Source organism: Nelumbo nucifera, chromosome 6, assembly GCF_055504915.1.
Source record: "Nelumbo nucifera cultivar China Antique chromosome 6, China Antique-T2T, whole genome shotgun sequence".
Lineage (NCBI taxonomy): Eukaryota > Viridiplantae > Streptophyta > Magnoliopsida > Proteales > Nelumbonaceae > Nelumbo > Nelumbo nucifera.
The window spans coordinates 31,074,691-31,096,043 of NC_142654.1; the positions used below are offsets into that span (position 1 = coordinate 31,074,691).

Here is a 21,353-nt window from a genome sequence, read left to right on the forward strand (position 1 = left end):
GCAATCCATATTTCAGACTAATTCAAAATAATAAGTCTATAGAGTAACAGTAAGAGACAAGGTTAATGGAAGAGATTTTTAGAACTTGGGTAAGTAATAAAACTCTATAAATAGAAGCCTCGTACCCGAATGCAGGGCGGTTATTCGGTTAATCACTCCTAAGAGATTCTCACTCAATACACACATTCTCTCTCTCCTTCCATTCTTTGTCTTTCCTCTTTCTGATTCCATTTGATCCATTACCTTTCCCGCCTAGCCCCAGCTCGGTTTCCTCTGTAATCACTGATATTGCTCTCCACTATTCTCGATCGGAATTTCACCATTAGTGAATTATAACCATCTGATCCCTCGCCAAAGGGTATATAGGCAGCTCTTTTGGGAGCCGTTCTCTCCCCTTATCCCATGTTCCTCTTAGTTTAGACCATCATTTCATTAGACCAAGGTTCAAAATATCAATATGCCCTTGTATATCGGCTAAAGTGTATTGGTACTTAAAATAACACGTTTTTATTTTTATTTTTTTCAAAATTTAGTTTTTGGACCTATTTTTAATCATATATATAGGCATATCGTGAATAGACCTGTTCATGGGCTGGGTAGCCCAACGGGCTGGCCCGGCCTAGCCCATCCTAAATTTGGATTGGACAAAATTTTAAGCCCACAGGCTCAGGCTCGGGCTCAGGCTCTAAAAATTGGGCCCAATTATTTTTCGGACTAGGCTCAAGCTTTTCCAAATAAGCCCGGCCTGATAATATTAAATATATAACACAAATGTTAAGAATACATAATAATATATTATATAATAATAAAATTAATAGCAAAAAAGTATTATATATATTAAATGTATAAAATATTATATAATATATAATAAATTATTAATAAAATATAATTAATATGTTATAAGATACCTATCAAAGTTGGGCTTCGGGCTTTATATAGGATTGAGCTCGGGCTCAAGATCTAGGCCCGATGGTTGGGTCGGGCTCAGACTCGGGCCTAGTAATTTTCTGTTTATAAAGAAACAAAGCTCGACCTGAACCCAGCCTAGCCCAATCCATGAATAGGTCTAACCATGAAGTCACCGATATGATACAATATGGCCAATACAAGGCGTATCATATTGAAATTTTGAACCTTGCATTAGACTTTCAGAGTCAGACCATAAATGCCCTATCTATTGACTTACAATATGCTTATAAATTTATTTTGTACATTATATAATATAAAATATTATACAATATATATTCTGAGTATCATATTATAATATCTATATCTAAAATATATAGTATAACATAAAATAGCACACACATACATACATACTATATACATTGTATATATTACATATAAAATATACATGAGCTGGGCCCAGACCTGGCCTGAATACAAAACCTAGGCCCAAGCCCAAAATTTCTAAGCCAGGCTGAAATGATCAACCGTAGCTCAAGGTTCTAGACTTCCATCTACCATTGCACATTGCACATCTTTTACGAAGGCAATCAAATGAAGCATCAATAAAGGCCATTACCCAATATAGGTACCAACTAGACCTGTTCATGGGCCGGGTAGCCCGATGGCCCGGCCCGCATCCCGGTCGGGCTTGGTCATGTAATTAGGCCCGCGGGCCTGACCTCGAGCCTAACATAGTAAGCCTGACTGTGTTTTGGGCCGGGCTCGGGATTTGTCAAAAAAACCCGGCCCAACCCGACTCAACATTATATATTTTATAAAATACATAATATGTATTTTATATATTATATAAAATATATAAATAATATAATATTTATTGAAATATATATATTTATAATTTAATATATACATTTTTTTATTTTTTTCTTTATAATTTCTCTCTCTCTCTATCTCTATTCAGTCGCTTCAGCAGTAGTAACAGCATGGACTAAATTTCGGGCTCGGGCCTAGGGCCGGGCATCAGGCCGGGCTCGGACTTGGGCCTTAGAAAAATCTGTTAATACATAGTGAAAGCCCGGCCTGACCCGGCCCATGGACAGGTCCAGTACCAACTATCTAGGCAATCAAATCAAGCATCAAGTAAAAGAAGGTAGAAGAAAGATACAAAACATGCTCACCTTGGAAGTAGATATTGTCTTTTGATTTATTGAATATACTCCCACCTGCACCAGCAGGGTTGGGTGGTTATTATCCCTTATGGGTTTTGGGGATGGGCTACCCTGTTAAAAAATAATAATAAATAAAACTCAAAAAGTATTTCCATAAGCAATGTTCGTCACACTCAGACACAAACATTGCCCCCTGCATGACAGGGTCTGTATGCAATCAATGTATCTTTGAACTCCATCTCTAATCAGGTTGAAATTGACAGAGATACGCAGTGAGTGTACCATATAAATGGGGTGCCCCACTTCCCGAAGAGCGCATGCAGAAAATCTACGCAAATTGGACTTCATGCAACGCATAATGCAATTGCAGATTTGCAGTCTCACTTTGTCTGTCATAACCCTAATACTGTACCAATCAACTGGAGAAAAGCGTCTATGGGACCCTTCACTCCCTCCGCCCTACTCGCCGAATGGCTAGCCATTTTCTGATTTGATTTGTTTTCTCTGATTCATATTCGACTCAAAATGCTTTCGTTCTGGAACTGATTTCTGGGTTCCACTAATAACCTTTACCGTTTTGCAGCTTTGCACACGTCGTGTTTTTACTTTTTAGCCCCTGGCTACCTGAAACTTAGACTCTATCACTCGATTAGTGGTAATGCATTCTGAAAAATTAGACCTGTGTGACTCGTGTCTAGGGACCATTACTTAGTTTATTGGTAAATTTTGGGCCCTGAGAACACGGGTTCGAATCTGAGAGGTATTTTGTGCCAAAAAAAGCTTTTTAGCTGTGACTGGTGTTAGAGTTGAAAGTGTGAATTAAGGAGGCAAACACGAAAGAAACTAGGAGATAAAAAAATAAACAAAATCATTGATCTCAGATATGAAATCAGGTTCATTTGGGTAGAGAATGATGGACCGAAAAATGGTTCATTATTTGTAATACAATATAGAGGCCATGGAAATAAAATTAAAGAGAAAATAGAATACTATCAGAGAAGATTCTGTCAATAATCAATGAGATCTTTTAGAGGAGCACCCTTTCTGTTGATTTACAAAAGAAAAGGAACAATTCCCATTGGATTTTACATGCAGAAAGATTTATATTATATATACAGTTGAGTTTCACATTGGCGGTACTCATCTTTGTTTCTTGAACTGTTTAAGGTCATGTAGGCGTGCTTTCAACTCTAGGTACTCCTGGTGCAACTTCTCTAATCGGGTCCCAACCACAACCATTTCATCGCTGAGGAGGTGAACCCGCTTCTCTAACAAAGCTATTTCCTCCGCTCCATTGCCACGACTACCAATAGAGTTTATATAATCCACTTGAGGAATAATATGTACTTGAGGGGCTCTAGTTAATAGCACAACTATGCTAAGCTGCAAATAAGAAGGAGCAAAAGATCTTCCTTAAACACCATTAATTCCTTCATGAACCAACAACATATAATATGAAAAGTTTAATGGCTCACACATCTTGCCTACCTGCATCAAAAGCAGTATCAAAACTGAGGTGATAACCAAAATTAGAGGAAGGTGGCTTCGACTTCTCAAATAGGAACATAGTGTTGTCAACAATTCTTTAGATAAAGATGAAACGGAGGTTGTGTCATTCAAAATTCCTTGCAATGGATTTCCAAATTGCCTATTACTGTCCATAGAATCAGAAGCCAACTGTGGGTGCCCTGCATGATTCCTTGCATCATGTAACCCTTCTGAAGATTCTTCAATTTTAGTGTGCCTATCCACTTGAGCAGCATCAGTTTCAACTCCATTAGCAGCCCGATCTACATATAAGAAGATGGAAGAGTAAATCATGAGATGATCAATAAAATTTAAGTATACTCAGTCTTTCAACAAATCTACCTTCCTGTCTCGTAAGGTGCTTCTGCTTCAACAATTCATGTGCCTGACAAAATTAGACAATTGGCTGTCAGTTTGAACCTCGAAAACTTGCAAGATTCAGAAAAAAAAGTTAGATGTGTGATGTGAAAAGATATACATTGTTTATCCAAATTGAATAAGCATCTCGGCATTCATCTGCTGTGGACTGCTCTATTTTCCCTGCATCAGTGTTTGTCCACATGGCAATAAATATTGTATCCAAGTTTTAGGAGTATGCATGTATAATGGATATTTTCAACGAGTGGAAGAAACTTGGACAAACATAAATAGAATCTCATCATGGCAACCTATATGTTAGAGATGGGTAAAAAAGTCTTGTCAATAAAACATTGAAGGAGATTTTCCTCAAAAGTAAATAATAAATTGAATTTCCATCTTTAACTTACAGAAACACAAGGAAGATATGCCATAGTTTTCTTGAATCAAGGAAATAATATACTTGGGATCTCAAATTTTTTTGTTGTTTCCCATACCCATCCCCAAACAATACATAGGCTTAGCACAATCATCTAAGCAAGCTAGTACTTTATGGTTTTTATACTTTTACTGAAAATAGAAGATCAAAAAATTGGCAACCAAAAGAAAAAAAAATCATTATTTTCTTGATCTGATGGCAAAAAAAAATGGTGATCATTCAGCATTACAAAGCTAATAGCATTATCTGATGCCTAAATCTTTGTTCCTTTCTAGAATTTTTTTTTTCACATCATTCATGGTCAACCAAAACAATAAGTTATGTTAACTGAACTTATGCTCATAATTTAACAAAGGATATGGCACTAAACAGAATGGAATGGAAAAACAGGAATCCTGTAGCCAACCCCATATAATTAGGGCAAGGCTTAGGTGATGAGTGTTTCACACCAGGAAACTTGGTTAAACTCTAAGAGTAAAAATGCAACCATGATAATGGAAATAAGATGAGCGATGATAACTATCAAATTAAAGGTGGGGTTCCTATGTTACAATTCAACTTCAAAGAGGAAAGGAGAAAGATTCAAGTAGAGGCCTGGTTATTTAGAGATCCACCTCTTTATAGATAGATAAAGAGAGCTAGAGATCCGGTTTTTGCACAGGGTTACAGAACTATCCCCTTTTTTAGTTTTTGGCATATTTTTTCATATTCAAAGACAAAGAAGATGGCTTTCAAAATCAAATTCAACAATGGAAGATCAAATCATCTTCCCTGTCAAACAAGGGTTTCCTTTCCTATTTAATTTATTTCATTATTTGACTGATAAGCAATCAGGATCACCAAATCTGCCTCATCTATTGTCAAATCTGGCAATCCAAAAAGCAGCCCAAGTTAGGGCTCTGACAGGATTGGCTGTACCAGGTTCTGATCCTAGGAGACCTGGTGCAAAGTTTCTGTCTGGATCAGATGATACATGATCCAGATCACCAATTTTTTAAACAACACTGGTTTTAATCTTAAGACAGTATATCTCTTCATAATGGTGAATATACAGATTAACATGCCTCATAAATGTCCATATCAAGAAAGACACACAGAAAAAAGAAAAAGAATGCTTCAAATAAAATCAAAGACATACCTCTCCACATAGTTTTCTTAGAAAATGCCACATTTATGTAGACATGCAAAATACAATAACTATTTCCTTCATCACCAGTGCTCTTCACATCCCAAAGCCCCTGAGGTTGAAACATATATAGTGATATATACCACCAGTTTGTCTAAGAAAATGAAGATTGCATTCTCTAACTGTGGAGCATAGATTTCTAATGACATCATAAAAAACTTTACGGTCCATAAAACAATTATGACAAAAAAATAAAATTTGAACATCTCCCTTGTTTATCTCCAAAATGCACTACAATAGGCAATCTTTGTATGAAAACAATGTTTCACTTAAAGAATGCTCTGGAAGAGAACTTATTGGTGATAAATTTGTCTAATGTTCAACAGATCTGTGTTACAAGATAAGATGTTAATAAACATTTATCTGGTTGAAAGAGAAACCAATTCTAGACAGATTATCTTTAGAACACACAAAGACCATTTTATTACGTGCTATTATCTGGTTTAAGTCTAATTAAGGGCAAAATGGTAAATGCTTAGATATAAGATATGATAAAACCTTAATAGTTCTTTCTAGATGCATGAATTCGTTCTTCAAACAAGGTACTTTCTTGGGGCATTCTAGTTGGGTTCTGATTTGTGTAACTTATTCTTCAAAACATATATAGTGATATATACCACCAGTTTGTCTAAGAAAATGAAGATTGCATTCTCTAACAGTGGAGCATAGATTTCTAATGACATCATAAAAAACTTTACGGTCCATAAAACAATTATGACAAAAAAATAAAATTTGAACATCTCCCTTGTTTATCTCCAAAATGCACTACAATAGGCAATCTTTGTATGAAAACAATGTTTCACTTGAAGAATGCTCTGGAAGAGAACTTATTGGTGATAAATTTGTCTAATGTTCAACAGATCTGTGTTACAAGATAAGATGTTAATAAACATTTATCTGGTTGAAAGAGAAACCAATTCTAGACAGATTATCTTTAGAACACACAAAGACCATTTTATTATGTGCTATTATCTGGTTTAAGTCTAATTAAGGGCAAAATGGTAAATGCTTAGATATAAGATATGATAAAACCTTAATAGTTCTTTCTAGATGCATGAATTCGTTCTTCAAACAAGGTACTTTCTTGGGGCATTCTAGTTGGGTTCTGATTTGTGTAACTTATTCTTCAAAACAGTTTCCCTTTTCTTTCACCATGTAACAAGACCTTTCTTTGTATGCACCCCTTTCAACAAAATTACTGAATTGTATTTGTTACCTCATCAAGGAGTCCTAGCTAAGAGAAAATTCTGGTGCATGCATGGATTAATTCTTTAGCAGTTTCTTTTCATGTTGATGTGCAATACTCAATTTGGACAGGGCCAAACCATACCAGAACCTGAATAAAAAAATATTATGGCCTCTAATCTTTACAACTGCTCACAACATCACATATGGAGTGGTTAGAAAACCTGAAGGATTTAAAATTAACACATTATCTACAAGATAGAGAAAAAAAAAGGAATGTCATATATCTATTTGATTCTCTTCGAAACAAAAGTTTCATCTAAAAATTTCCTAAAACCTGAAGAAAATCATAATAATCTTTACAGACTATACTAGACTTTTTTAAGAATTTCATGATCACTAAGGTAAGAAAGATTGCAACATCAAAACTTAACATTATCCAATCCTTGAATCAGAATATGAAGTACCAAAATCGTTATGTTGACTTTAGGTTATAATTAAGGGGAAAATTGTGAGGCATACCATAGGCAACAAAAAGGCTTTAATAGAAAGCGATAACTTCTAAGAAATAAAATCAAAGGGGAGAAGAAACAGGAATATGTTTATATATTTTCAAAATTTCCGATGGACTATTCATAACAAAGGCAATATAAGCAAGTATAAGCAACCATCAGTGTATACATCATGTCCAGAAGCATGGGTGAAGAAAATTATGTCAAAAGTTTTTTGCTTTTTGCCCATATTACACTATAAGTCAGCCAATAACACACACACACACACACGCACACCCCTTTTTTATGTTTCTTAGAAATGCAAACTAAAACTATAGAAATCCTGCATTATAGTTCCCAAATGATATTCTGTCTTGCATATCTTGCCCTTGTAAATTAGCTAATTGAGAACCATATGTTGCATGGCATTTATCTACTAATTATACTGTCTAAAAAGCCAATTCATACTTCCTCTTTGTCCCAAAAATACAACCAACCTAACATTATATTATAGCTTATAATTTGTACCAAAGGTGATATAGCAGAAACTAAGATTAAAAATGTCATCCAGTGCTACATTACCAAGTTACATATCCAACCATAGAATTAATAGTACATTTAAAAAGATAGCTAGAAACTGCAATGGCATTTAAAATAATTTAATGTATCTGTCTATTATACCAATCAAGATTGTAACTGTTACCTGAACACGGAAATAATCCCCATAAGGTACATCGCTGATTTCTTGTGATGTCTCAACAATCATATGTCTGATAGAAAAAAAAATCAATTCCAATGCAGGTAAAAATTTCATATATTAAAAAAGGCAATTTCTGTAGAGATGGAAAGGTAATGGTACCTGGAAAACTTTAACCAATCAGAATCCCATGTGAATGTGGATAATACTAGTTAATTGGTTACCACTTGGATGAATACCAATTGATTAGCTATCAGTTTTTAGGTACCATACCTTTTTGGTACCATAATGGGACTCATAAGAAAATGCTACATAATTAAGTTTTGCAGAGTATCAAAATACACAAAGTTGAATAAAATAAAGGAAAGGCAAGCCATCTAAAGTAATCTCAGAATTTTGGATCTAGCCTGTCGCTGCATCCAATTTTTTTGCCATTCTCCCACACAAAACCAAGACTCACATCATTTACATACAGCTGATGTATCTTACATTGTTCCCAAGCAAGTTAAAAAGTAATTAAGCTACTAGTAACTTTCCACAGGTTAGTTGACTATGACAAGCATGATTTTCAGACATGCCACATCATTGACATGGTATCAAATCCTTTATTGACTCTTTTCTTTCTAATGCTGCCTTTGTTGAATAATGGTAATGGAATGCATCTAAATATTAAAGATGACTTGGCATGATTGGATATTAAATATTTAGTATCCAATGCATGATATGTCCACATATATTTATCAATTGGCAGGCAAATTTTAGCCATATCTCTGTACTTCAAGATTTTAGGATCAGACAGGTTCTCTTACTCACAAACCCACACTTGAATCCATGTAATACAAGTATTAAATTAGCTAAAAGTTCAAGTTGTTAGCTTAGTTTTCAAGGCACCAAGGTGAGGCTAGGCAATAGGTGCCTAGTTGCATAGGCGATTGATTTTTTTATAAACTCAATGGATTTTTTAAGTAAAAATCATCAATCTAGGGTAATTCCCTAGGTTCCATAGCAACAAGCAACCATCTTTTACTAGTAGTTATCTATAATTTTCATAAAATATGTTCAACCTTAATACTAAAACATAAAAAATCAACATATTCATGATAAAAAAAAGAAAGAGAAGAAAATTTAGAAAATAGAGGGATTGATCCCCTGTTTTTGTCCTACAAAAAGAAGGAAAGAAATGATGATGTGGACAAAATTTTAAGTTATTCCTTGCTTATTGGTTTAGGTTTTGAATTCTGCAAAGGTTCAAGACAACATAAACCAACATGTGTGTTGATTGAACCCTAACAAATAAGAAAATATAAAAAATAGTATTTTAACTCACAAACTGAACAATTTAGGTTAATAATGTCTGTTTTATTGAATTTGCCAAGGAACTGAACTGTGAACAGTTGTTAATTGAGGGTGATTCCAAGCTGGTGATCCAGTGGTTAAAAGAACCAGAAACAGCAGCCTGGTCCTATAAAGGAGCTTTACGAAGATTCAAATGGCTAACTACAAAAATGTCAGTCCAATTCCAATGGGAAAGAAGATCAGCAAATGGGTTAGCAGATTCATTAGCTAAACAAGGGGTGCATAGGAATCAGATGTTTTGGGATAAACTGTAATTTTTGCTTTAATCGAGGCTGTATCTCGTGCCTCATCTTGGGAATTTTCTCTGTGTATCTTTTATGCTTTTAATCTATTAATAAATTCACTCATTATTCATAAAAAAATGTCTGTTTTATTATTATAATCTCAAAAAATTAAGAATATAAAAGTATATGATAGCACCATGTACAAAATAGTTAGGCTATTAGGCAAGGCAACCCTCCATGCCTTGTCAGTTTCTTGGTTGACATTTTTTTAATAAGTGTTCTTGTTCTTGGCTGACAATTATTAGTAGCTTGGTCTTTAGATAATTAAGTAGCTTACTTTCATCTTGATTAGAAAGGCCTATAAATAAGTGTAAAGGAGCATTCTTCAATTTTTTTTTATGAATAAAGAAAAGATTCTAAATTCTTTAGCATACATAGATGATAAACTTTTAGTTTAACAACTGTTTTCACCACGTAAATCAGTGAAGATAAGAAATAAAAAGCAACTTACTGTAAGACATGGACCACATGGTTAAGTATAAATTGTAAAATGCTCTCTTATGAAATAAAACTAAAAAAGAGAAAGAAAGAAAACTAAGAACAATGGAAGTGATAGAACTAATAAAAAGGTATTGCAGAATATATTATCATAATCTTAAGATAGTCCATGAAGAAAATAGATTACCAACCTGTCTCGGTAAACTCTAACTTTCTGTATCCCCTGGCAGTGACCATATCGCGCACCTTAGATGCAACACGCAGAAATTAAATGTCAGTAGAACTCAATCCAGAGTAATGTCTATAGGAAAGAAGTACAAGTCATCTGGAACTGAATAGAAAATAAGATTGCCATACCGAAATACAGTTTTATTGGATGCTGAAATGATACATCACGTGCATATCCAAATTGCTCTTCATACCATGAAGTGCACCTAAACTCTGAAAGGTACAAGAATTAAGCATGTAGACAAACAAATGTACAGTGTTGTAGGACATCACAAGGAAGTCCACATTAGTTTAGTCATCATGGAAATGGTTGAAATGAATAGCAGCTAGCTAAACAAAATGAAGAAAAACATAAATTAAGGTGTTCTGCAACATGAATTTTTTGTTTTCATTTGGTTTTGGAATCGCCGCATCAGAAAAAAAAAAGAAAAAAACAAAACAAAAATGTTCTTGAACTCTGTTTTTGTTTTCAAAGGGAAAAAAAACAGGTTGTTTTGTTTCAAAAAACAATACATGTTTTTGGAACCAACAGAATATTGGTTTTCAAAACAAAAACAAATTTTCTAGTATAAAAACTATATGATTTATGGAACATGATGTTGAATAATCAGATGAAAACATGTTTTTGAAACCAGATTTAAGAACATGTTTTTGGTTTCAATTTTGAAAACAAAAAAAACACACAGACAACCAAGAACATGTTTTCTGTGTTTTTGTTTTAAGAAACAATATGTTTTCAAACAAGATGGTTTTGATTTGTTTTTTGGAACCGGCAACAAGAAAAAACAATTGACGTTGTAGAACACCCCCTAACGGTTTTATGGCATATGAGATGCTATACCTTTGGCTCCGCATCTTGTATGAAATGATTCAAGAAAATTAACAGCTTCATCTGAGAAAAAGAGATTGAAAAACTCCTCTAGCTGAATCTGTGGCCCATAAAATTTTAATGTAAATCAATTTGGCTTTTCAATATCTCAGTGAAATGGCTTCGCTGAAGCATGGACCAGTCCAGAAAAACCATGTAAGTAATAAAGAAATATGCCAAAAAAAGTAATAAAAAATAATATTACCGGAAATTTTGACTCTGCAACCAATGTATAACACTCAGGTACTGCAGAGAAAGAACTAAGATTTCAGAAAATAAGTAGATGAAACAGTAAATCATAACACATTAAAAAGAGTAAACTACAGGAAGTTCTCCTTGGGGAGTAATTTGGCACATCCCATTTTATGATCAACTGAGCACATCCCTAACGAAAAGACAAAGCAACCCTTATTTATAATGATAAGAAGCAAATCACAGGGATGCTTTTGTCTTTTAAAAATGTATCTTTAGAAGTTGGAACAATCACTAGGGATGGATCTTGGGTGATGTAGGACAGATAGGAGAAAGTCCTACAAGTTAGATTTGCGATGGGCTGAATAAATAGAGGAGAAACAATGGAGTTTCTAGATTATAAAGGAAAACATGCTAGTGAATGCTTTGAAGTAAATTTAGGATGATTATAGTATATTTTAGGAAAGAAATTGGTGATCTTATGATGGAGAAAAATTGAATTCTTTGTAGGTGCTCAGATAAAGGAGAAAACAAGTATAACAGGGAGAAGCACAAGGTACTTGTGGTCATGAGACAAAGAAAAGTGGAAAAGGAAGAGCCAGGGGTTAATGTACCTCACAAGGTACAAAACACAACTTCAAATCAAATTCATACTCATTGGAGACTTACAATATATCAATAAAGCTCTAGGTAGGCTAAACCTATGCTTTCCATAACAAACTCAAACACTTCATAACAAAGAAAAGGACATAAAAAAAGAAATTTAGAATCTCACACAAACTCTTTAAAAGAGGTAAATACTACTAACTTAATCCAAAGAAATCAGAAATTAATAAAAATAGTAAATACTAAGAATAGGAAATTTCTAGAAGAATGAAATTAATTGTACAAGCACCATGATTTCTTTTAATTTTAGCTCCAGCATTATTAGGTTTAGGATTGAGAGTAACAACGATAAAAGGAACATAAGTATACATGTATAACATATATACATACATAATATATATTCATCACAATGGGCACATTTCCAAATATAAATTAAAGATTAGCTCCTGCATTATTAGGTTTAGGGTTGAGAGTAACAATGATAAAAGGAACATTAAGTATACATGTATAGCATATGTACATACATAATATATATTCATCATAATGGGCACATTTCCAAATATAGATTAAAGATTAGGATAGATTACCGAAGGCTTTTATGGGCACAAATAATCTGGCTTTTGTTGCTGCCTCCATTTATACAACAAAAATAAAGAGAAGAAAATGAAGATACTACTTCAGAAAACACAATGGATGAACTGCCAGGAGGAGTAAATCAGGTGGAGATGTTTGGAGGGTCTGCCAATTCTGGTTTGGCAGGGGATGCTGTGCAAGGGGTCAACAGCCAGGTGAGTCATTTCTGCTCTATTATAAGTAGAGCCTCTGATGTAAATTCTCTCATCTGACATCAATTAAAGTTATCATGGATCTGTGCATGACAGAATAAACAAGAAACAAGAAACAACCATAACAGAGGGTATGTGAAAGGAGCAAATAAACAGAGGTTTTAAGGCAAATTCGCTTCCTCAGAAGCACCAAGAAATCATATTTTTTTGTCAACTCTTGGGCTTTAGCTACAAAGGAATTCAACCATTTTCCTCAATCTTTTGCAAAGGAACCTATCAACCTAATAGACATTCTTCACTCCTTTGCCCTTGTGTCTCATCAAAGGGGATCCCACCTTCTTAATAGAATAGTTTACTTTTTTTAAAAGAAAATATGGATTCCTGTAATCATTCCTAAGCAAAGATACATTTTCCAAAATCAGGGAAGATTTCCATAAAAAATCATGCATGATTTGATTCATATGCACATCTGTATGTAGATAAGTACATACATTCTTGTTAACATGAAAAAACATGTATCTACATGCATATTTGAACCATCAATGATTCTCCGGTAAGGGAACAGCCAAGCTTTGTGTTGATCCCTTCAGCCAAGGGAATGTGACAATATGTTGTCAAATAATCTTCTTTTGGCTTATAAAAGAAGGAATCAGAGGCTGGTAAGTTGGAAAGTGGTAATAAACAGAAAACCAAAAAACTCAAGGTTAAAAAATGAACAAAGTGGCATTGCTAGGACTTGAATAAATAACCTTCAATGTCCTAGAATAGCACAATCTAAACTGGCATTGTGAATCTATATCCTCTAAAAGTTGAAGCATCTCTGTGGTGATTAACTTATAATCACTAGATAGAATTTAGAAAATTCATCATTTCAAGAGAGAATACAACAGTAGGATGAGTACTGTTATGCGTGCAACGGGGGGATGCTAAACACCTTTTCTCCCAAGATGCAATGTGGCTTCAGACAATGGAGAGTTTTCTTACTCTTATTTAAGAGCACGGTTCAACTCAGCTAGTACTAGGAATTAGTCATTGCTGATTAGTGAACTGTAGGGCTAAAGTTTTCAATGCAACTGGGTTGACGCATGATCCAGCCCCTTCCATGAGTTAATGAAGGGGCTGCATTTCTAAGGGTTTAGATGAGGTTTCTTTTGGGAGCAGTTTTTCACAATGTCCTTGAAACTGTGAAACAGTACTATATATAATCTCCTACCTCATATACAAGGTATTGAGTCTATTGGCCCAAGACATCTCAATTGTACATTCTCTTTTTTTTATTATTAATAGGCTTTTTTATTTCTATTAAAAATTAATTTATTATAAAAATATCCATTTGAAATATATTGTAATGCAGGAACAAGTTATCTCTATGTGTGAAGATGAAGACATGACAGCTGAACCCAATAATGATTCTAAAAGGTTTAGCATGACCCTTCACCTGAAAATGCACTTACAGCCAGCTAAAGAGTTGAATGGAGACCGGATGAACAGGCAAATCATCAAATCACTAAAATCTAGTCAGTTAGCAAATGGATTCATGGTAGTCACTTTGGATAGGATTGGGATGAAGTTCTTTTCCCTCTCAGTAAAAGCCAAAAAGAATTGTTTTAAGAAAATAATATTTAGAGTACACACCCCATCATCCATTGAACAGGGGATAGGGGAAATTGATGAATAGCTGACAACTTTATGTAAATACAAGTAAAATAAGTTCACATCTTTGCCCTGGAAAGGCTAGAGGGCAATGGTTTTCACTTATTAATGTTAGTAGTGGTATTCAATATGTAATAACATCCTTAAAACAATGGCTATTACTTCAGTTAAACAGCTATATCCAGTTTCTTTGGGCCACCACTTTAACATTTAAGTATCATCTCAAGCAAGGTTTTAAAAACTGACCCGGAACCAGAACCACTTTGGCCACCAGTTTCCAGGTCAGTGGTTCGACCATCCGGTTCGAAGGGACGACCCATTCCAACTTAAAAAATAAATAATTAAAAAAAAAAAACGGCAAAAAATGTTGTCTGGATCAAACGGGGTGACGATTTGACCGCCCGGGTCAATGGGTCGCTAACAAAGTCAACAGTTTTTGGCCAAGGACTGGGTTAAGGGTAAAACGGAACCAGTTGCCTGGATGGTTCCCGGGCCGAACGGTCTGATTATCCAGGTCGACAATGGTTCAAAAGAACTGATCTCAAGTATTCTTTCTCTATCTATTAGTACTTTTTTCTTAATTAATTAATATAGTTTTGTTGAATTTGTTACTAATCAAAAAAATATATATACAAGTAACTGCTAGAGTCGGCTAAGGAGGGGTAGTTCTGTCTTTTTATCATAAGTTAAGTTGCGACTTCTCAGATCGACAGTTCTGTTCTTCTCTCCTTCTCTCTTTCTCTTTTCTCTCTGAACCTGGTTCAATTGATCTATCAAATCATGGTATTAGAGCAATAAACAGGAGGAAATAAGACTACAGCTTCAAGTCCTTGGTACTGCAATCAGTCCTCCTTTTATTTTTTTTCTGGGCTGCACAATCTGGATTACAGGTGAGAGAAGGCTGCAGCAATCTATAGAGGGCTGTGGTATCCTATTCTGGTGCTCCCAGAATTACTGTGGTCTGGATTACAGGTGAGAGAGAGGTGTGGCAGCCCTAGTTGGTGTTTTCTAGACTGCTGTCACCATGTGTGGCAGCCCTAGTGGTTGTGTGGTGATGTCTGTGGTGGTTTGAACCCTCTACTAAGCAGTTTCAAGAGGGGTTTCTAGTCATATGGCAGTTTTGTGGTGTTAGAAGAAGTCGTGATCAGTTTTTTTTTTTGTGTGTTGAAAGAGGTAGCTGAATGTGTTTAAGTGGTATCTCATGTACTGAGTCGTCGTGGTTGGATGAGGTAGGGGTGTCAATTGGACTGGATTTGGTCCAATCCGATCAGTCCAATGTGAGTCCATTATAAATGGACCAGGTCCAGTCCAATCCAATGAATGTTTTGGACCAATTTGAACCGGTCCAATTCAATGTCTGGACCGTCCAATCTGTTCAAATTCATTCTGATTTAGATTGGTTTCAACCCAAACCTGGTCCACTGACACATATATTATTATCTTATATCAATGGACCAGATATTGGCTTAATCCAACCCAATCCAATATAAATTTGTTACGAATGGACCAGGTCCAATCCAATGTAATAAATATTATGGACTGGATTGGTCCAATCCAATCCAATCCTAGCACTACTAGGAAGTGTACACACAGTGGAAAGGACTAACAAACAATTAATTTCTGTTATGATCTACATGGGCCACCTTCCACATTGGCTAATCATGGCGTTGTTGGTGGTAGTGAAGTAAGTGATAATCAGCATGTTGATCCAACAACACCTTCTACATCTACAACTGCTTCCCGGAAGGAGATGATAAGTGCCAAAAGATGAGTATGAGAAGTTCCTTTAGGCTACTTCACAACAGAATACTGCCATGCACATTCAGGTATGGCTTGTTTGGCATCAAAACCTTCTCACTGGATCATTGACTCTGGAGCCTCTAATCACATGATCGAGACTTCAAGTGTGTTTTCCTCCCTTCTCAAACCTCCACATCACATACTATTACCCTAGCCAATGGTTTTACTTCCCCCATTTGTGGTGTTGGTAACGTTGACATTGCATCACTCTTTCCTTATCCTTTGTTTTCTATGTACCCAAGTTTCCATTCAATCTTATATTTATTAGTAGACTAGCCAAGTCTCTCAATTGTTTTATCACTTTTTACCCTTCCTCTTGTGTTTTTTAGGATCTTAAGATGGGGAAGAAGATTGGTGGAGGGCATGAAGCTGGTGGATTGTATTATCTTGACAATGATGGATCTACAATTGCACTTTAGACTTCCTTGACTCCTCTCCAATGGCATTGTAAACTTGGTCATCTATCTCTCAAAGCTCTCAAGCTACTTGTTCCTTCATTGAGTCGTTTGTCTTTTTTGTAGTGTGAGTCGTGTCAATATGGGAAACACAATCGGGTTTCCTTTAGTCCTAAAGTTGATAGTCGTATGTTGAGTTCTTTTGCTTTAGTCCATTCAGATGTTTGGGTCCAATTGGAATTGAATCCTATAATGATTACAAGTATTTTGTTATTTTTGTTGATGATTGTTCAAGAACGACATGGATTAATTTAATGAAAGAAAGGAATGAATTATTCTCAATTTCCTAAAAATTTCATACTGACATATGTACACAATTTGGTGTTCCAATTAAAATTCTTCATTCAGACAATGACAGAGTATTTCCTTACTTCATTTCATCATTATTTGGAGCAACATGGCATTATTCATCAAACTTCTTGTGCATCCACCCCCCAACAAAATGGGGTGGCTAAGAGGAAGAACCGACATTTACTTGAAACAGCTCGGTCCCTTCTTCATCATATGAATGTTCCTAAACATTTTTAGAGTGATGCAGTGTTTACAGCTTGTTTCCTCATTAATCGAATGCCTTCATTAATTCTTGGAGGTCGTTCTTCATTAATTCTTGGCTATTCTAGGACACAGAAAGGGTATAAGTTCTACAATCCTATTATTCGGAAGTCATTTGTTTGCCCTAATGTTACATTTTTTGAGTTTGTGCCATTCTTCTCGGGTCTTGATATGTCCCTCCCTTCTTCGGTGGTCCCTCTTCCTCTTTCGGTTGATGATCCCATTCTTGTTGTTCCCGCTATGAATGAGTCTCCACCTCCTCTAGTGCAGAACCGTACCGAAAGACCACTGATCTGGCAAGTGTATACTCATCAACAAACACCAACACCTCTTCCAGCTTCTACTTCGTCGGCGAATCCAGTTTCTTCTACACCAGTGTGGCCTTCTCCTTCTGACCTTGATCTTCCTATTGCATCGCGGAAAGGTAAACGTAGTTGTACTTTGCATCCTATATCCAATTATGTTTCTATCTCACCTTTCCGCTTCACATTGCCAATTTGTTACTCTACTGTCATTTGTGTCTACACTTAAAAATGTTTAGGAAGCTCTTACCTCACCAGGGTGGCGTCAAGTTATGGAAGAGAAACTCATTGTGCTTAAACACAATCACATGTGGGAACTCACCAATCTTCCTCCAAGTGAGCATGTTGTTGGTTGTAAATGGGTGTATACTGTTAAATATCTACCAAATGGGAGAGTGGAAAGGTAAAAGCCTGATTAGTTGCTAAGGGGTATTCTTAGTTACATGGTGTAGTTATGTATGATTGGCTCCTATTTCAGCTTGACATTAAAAATGCCTCCCTCCATGGTGGTCTTTTGGAGGAAGTGTACATGGAGCAACCACTAGGGTTTATTGCTCAGGGGGAGGATGGTAAGGTGTGTAAGCTCAAGAAGGCAATTTATGGGCTCAAACAGTCCCCTTGTGCTTGGTTTGGCAAATTCAATTAAATAGTGAAAGAATTCAGAAAATGAGACAATGTCAAGTTGACCACTCAGTGTTCAGCTATGATTCTGAAGCCGGGAAGATTTTACTAGTGGTTTACATGGATGACATAGTCATAAATGGCAATGATAGATTTAGGATTAATAGACTGAAAGTCTTTCTACAAGATCATTTCCAGACAAAAAATCTTGAGAAGTTGAAGTATTTCTTGGATATAGAAGTTGCCAAATCGAAGCAAGGTATAAACTTGTATCAAAGGAAATATTTTTTTTAAAGGTAAGATAAGGCTTTATTAAAATCATCAAACAAATATGACAATAGCTCCCAAGCTACACTAAGTTTGGCCGGTACAGCTGACCAGATTATAGACAAGAAATGGAATGTGACCTTAACAACTTGGTTACATTCAGATTTTTGAAATCAGCATTCACAGAGATCCAAGAAATCAGTTTGCAAACAACAAAGTGAATAAGGTCCTCTGAGTTCTTCACTTTGTTACAGAAAATTCTATTGTTTCTTTCAGCCCAAATAGACCAAAGAATAGTAGCAGGTACAAATTTCCACACAAGCTTTCCTTCTTCAGACCTTGAACATTCTAGCAGCACAATAACTCCATAACTGATTTTGGCATTACCCAACTTAGCCTAGTAGCCTTGAGAAAATGATCCCACACCTTAGAGGTGCTAGTACAATGAAGACTTAGGTGGTCTATAGTTTCAAGTACTAGGCCACAAAGACCACAAGACTGATCCAAAATCTGCACTCATCTCCTCTCTAGATTTGATCTTGATCTATTGGAAGAAACATGACTATTAGGTGCTAAGCCAACTGGAACACCCATGGAACCGGGTGTGAAGTTGGGAAGTGATACAAGTGAATTATTTGATGATCCCGGAAGGTATAGATGGCTAGTGGGAAAATTGAATTACTTAACCATTACTAGACCAAATATCTTCTTTGTTGTCAGTGTGGTAAGCCAATTCATGCAAAACCCCCGAGTTCCTCACTGGGATGCAGTCCTTAGAATTGTATGATATTTGAAAGGGGTTCCAGGCCATGGATTATTGTACAAGCCAAGAGGAATTCTTGAAATAGTTGGCTATACAGATGCAGATTGAGCAGGTTCAATGTCTAATAGGAGATCCACTACAGGTTATTGCACCTTTCTTAGAGGAAATCTAGTGACGTGGAAGAGCAACAAACAAACTGTTGTGACAAGGAGTAGTGTTGAAGCAGAATACAGGGCCATGGCACACACTACATGTGAATTTGTGTGGTTGAAAAATATTTTGCAAGAAGTTAGGTTCTCAATAAGAAAACCCATGAAACTATACTATAACAACCAAGCTGCAATTCATATCTCATCTAATCCAATTTTTCATGAGAGGACTAAACACATAGAGGTTGATTGCCATTTTGTAAGGGAAAAAGTTCTTACTGGTGCCATAAGCATAGAGCATGTGAGGACAGGTGATCAATGGGCAGACTTGTTTACAAAAGGGTTGAGTTCAGGAAGAGTGAATTATATATGTAACAAGCTATGACTATATGACATATACTCTCCAGCTTGAGAGGGAGTGTTAGAATCGGCTGAGGGGTATTTCTATCATTTTATCATAAGTTAAGTTGTGCTTTGCCAGTTTGGTACTATTTTAAGTTGCATGTCCCATACTTAAGTAGGGGCATATTAGATATTGTAACCTGTATCGACAATATATATATGTAGTCAGCTGGGAGAGTCTTTTTGACTTCTCAGATCGATAATTCTTTTCTTCACTCCTTTTCTTCTTCTTCTCTCTTTCTCTTTTCTCTCTAAACCTGGTTCGACTGATCTATCAATCAGTAACCAAACATAGAACAGTAGAAATGGAAAATATACTAATTGCTATAATAGCCAATATAATAGTTTAAATGGTGAATAATGAGTCAATGTGCGAAAAGCTCGTAACCATCTTTGTTACTCTGAATCCTTTTCTTTTCCTTTGTTTTTATTTATTTATTTATATTTTCATCGGTAACTGAACAAAACATTAATAGAGAAGAATGAGGCGAAAAGAAGAGTGCAAAGAACGTTTGAACTGAGACACAAAATGTGTTTTTGTGAAAGAAAGAGATTTGAACAATTTGTAAGAAAAGAGGAGATTTTACGTAGGTACAATATGCAGAAAAAATAGGATAGTCAATAAGTCATCATGGTAATCAGGTATTCAGGTTTGGAGATTCTCATCTTAGGAAAAGAGAGATCATGCCATTGTCAAGGAGATTAGAGAGTTGTCAAATAAGGTGATCTGAAAGGACGTTGTCAATGTTAATGAAAGATCACACATATAGAGAAAGGAGAGTTGCTGGTTAAGACAAAGGAGGAGAACAAAAAGGAACAAAAAGAATACAACAAATACAGAAGAACTGCATTCAACTCTTTGTTCCATGTCTATGTTGTTTATTTTGTGATAGCCTTATATTTAAATATGTGAGATTGGTGATGAACCCGGGAAAACTGTAAAGTCCAACTGAGACAATCTGACCCTATCACTTGATGATCCTCCAGTCTGGGTACTAAAACAACAGTTCACCTCCTATGAAAACAAACGTGAAAGAAAAAGAGCCATGATTTAAGAAAAAAAGGTAGTAGTCAACTAACTCTTAGGGGCATTGGCATCCTCAGGCTTCCATATGAAAGGCTTTCTAGACAGCAAAGTCTCAGCATTTGCAACAGGTTCTAGATCTTCTTCTCCATTCTCTAGTGTTTCTGAATGTCTTGTTGATACACTTATATCATCCTCACCATTGGATAGACGGTTACATTCTTCTAGAACCCGAGAATCTTTGTTTCTGATTCAAATACAAGTAACCAAGACCAGAATAAATTCCTACTTAATAAGACAATGTATAACTTGAGATTTCTTAAGATAGACATGAAAATACCTGTCCATGGAATAAAGGTCGTTAGTTTGTCGTTTGAAGCTCTTGGAGTTTTCAAATATAACAAGGGCATCTTGGCTGCCATTGTCAGATTTTGACTCCTAACACAAAAAATTAGCTCATTAGGAATGACAACAAAACAAGAAATTCATCATTTTCTTTCCACATAAGAATACATCACTTTGCTCTCAGAAGACAGATTTGGACTCTATAGGTAAGGAAAGCATGTTGCAACTGATAATGATAGTGAAAGCAAGGAATGCAGCTCATTCGAGCTGAAGAGTAACACAGGCCAGCTAAGTTATTAAAGCCAT

General features: G+C 35.6%; 1 protein-coding gene across 1 annotated transcript in view; it reads right to left on the reverse strand.

Moving 5' to 3' along the window:
- Positions 1-3,014: 3,014 nt before the first annotated feature.
- Positions 3,015-21,353, reverse strand: part of LOC104598421 (protein VASCULAR ASSOCIATED DEATH 1, chloroplastic-like) — a 45,687-nt gene continuing 27,348 nt past the window's right edge. The window contains exons 7-18 of the mRNA XM_010260469.3: positions 21,043-21,140; positions 20,759-20,949; positions 11,337-11,377; positions 11,105-11,192; positions 10,393-10,476; positions 10,227-10,281; positions 7,964-8,030; positions 5,537-5,636; positions 4,081-4,142; positions 3,945-3,987; positions 3,564-3,865; positions 3,015-3,458 (exon numbers count right to left, since the gene is read on the reverse strand). Coding sequence (XP_010258771.1) covers positions 3,216-3,458; positions 3,564-3,865; positions 3,945-3,987; positions 4,081-4,142; positions 5,537-5,636; positions 7,964-8,030; positions 10,227-10,281; positions 10,393-10,476; positions 11,105-11,192; positions 11,337-11,377; positions 20,759-20,949; positions 21,043-21,140 — 1,374 coding nt within the window. The 3' untranslated portion in view covers positions 3,015-3,215. The remainder of the gene's footprint in view (positions 3,459-3,563; positions 3,866-3,944; positions 3,988-4,080; positions 4,143-5,536; positions 5,637-7,963; positions 8,031-10,226; positions 10,282-10,392; positions 10,477-11,104; positions 11,193-11,336; positions 11,378-20,758; positions 20,950-21,042; positions 21,141-21,353) is intronic.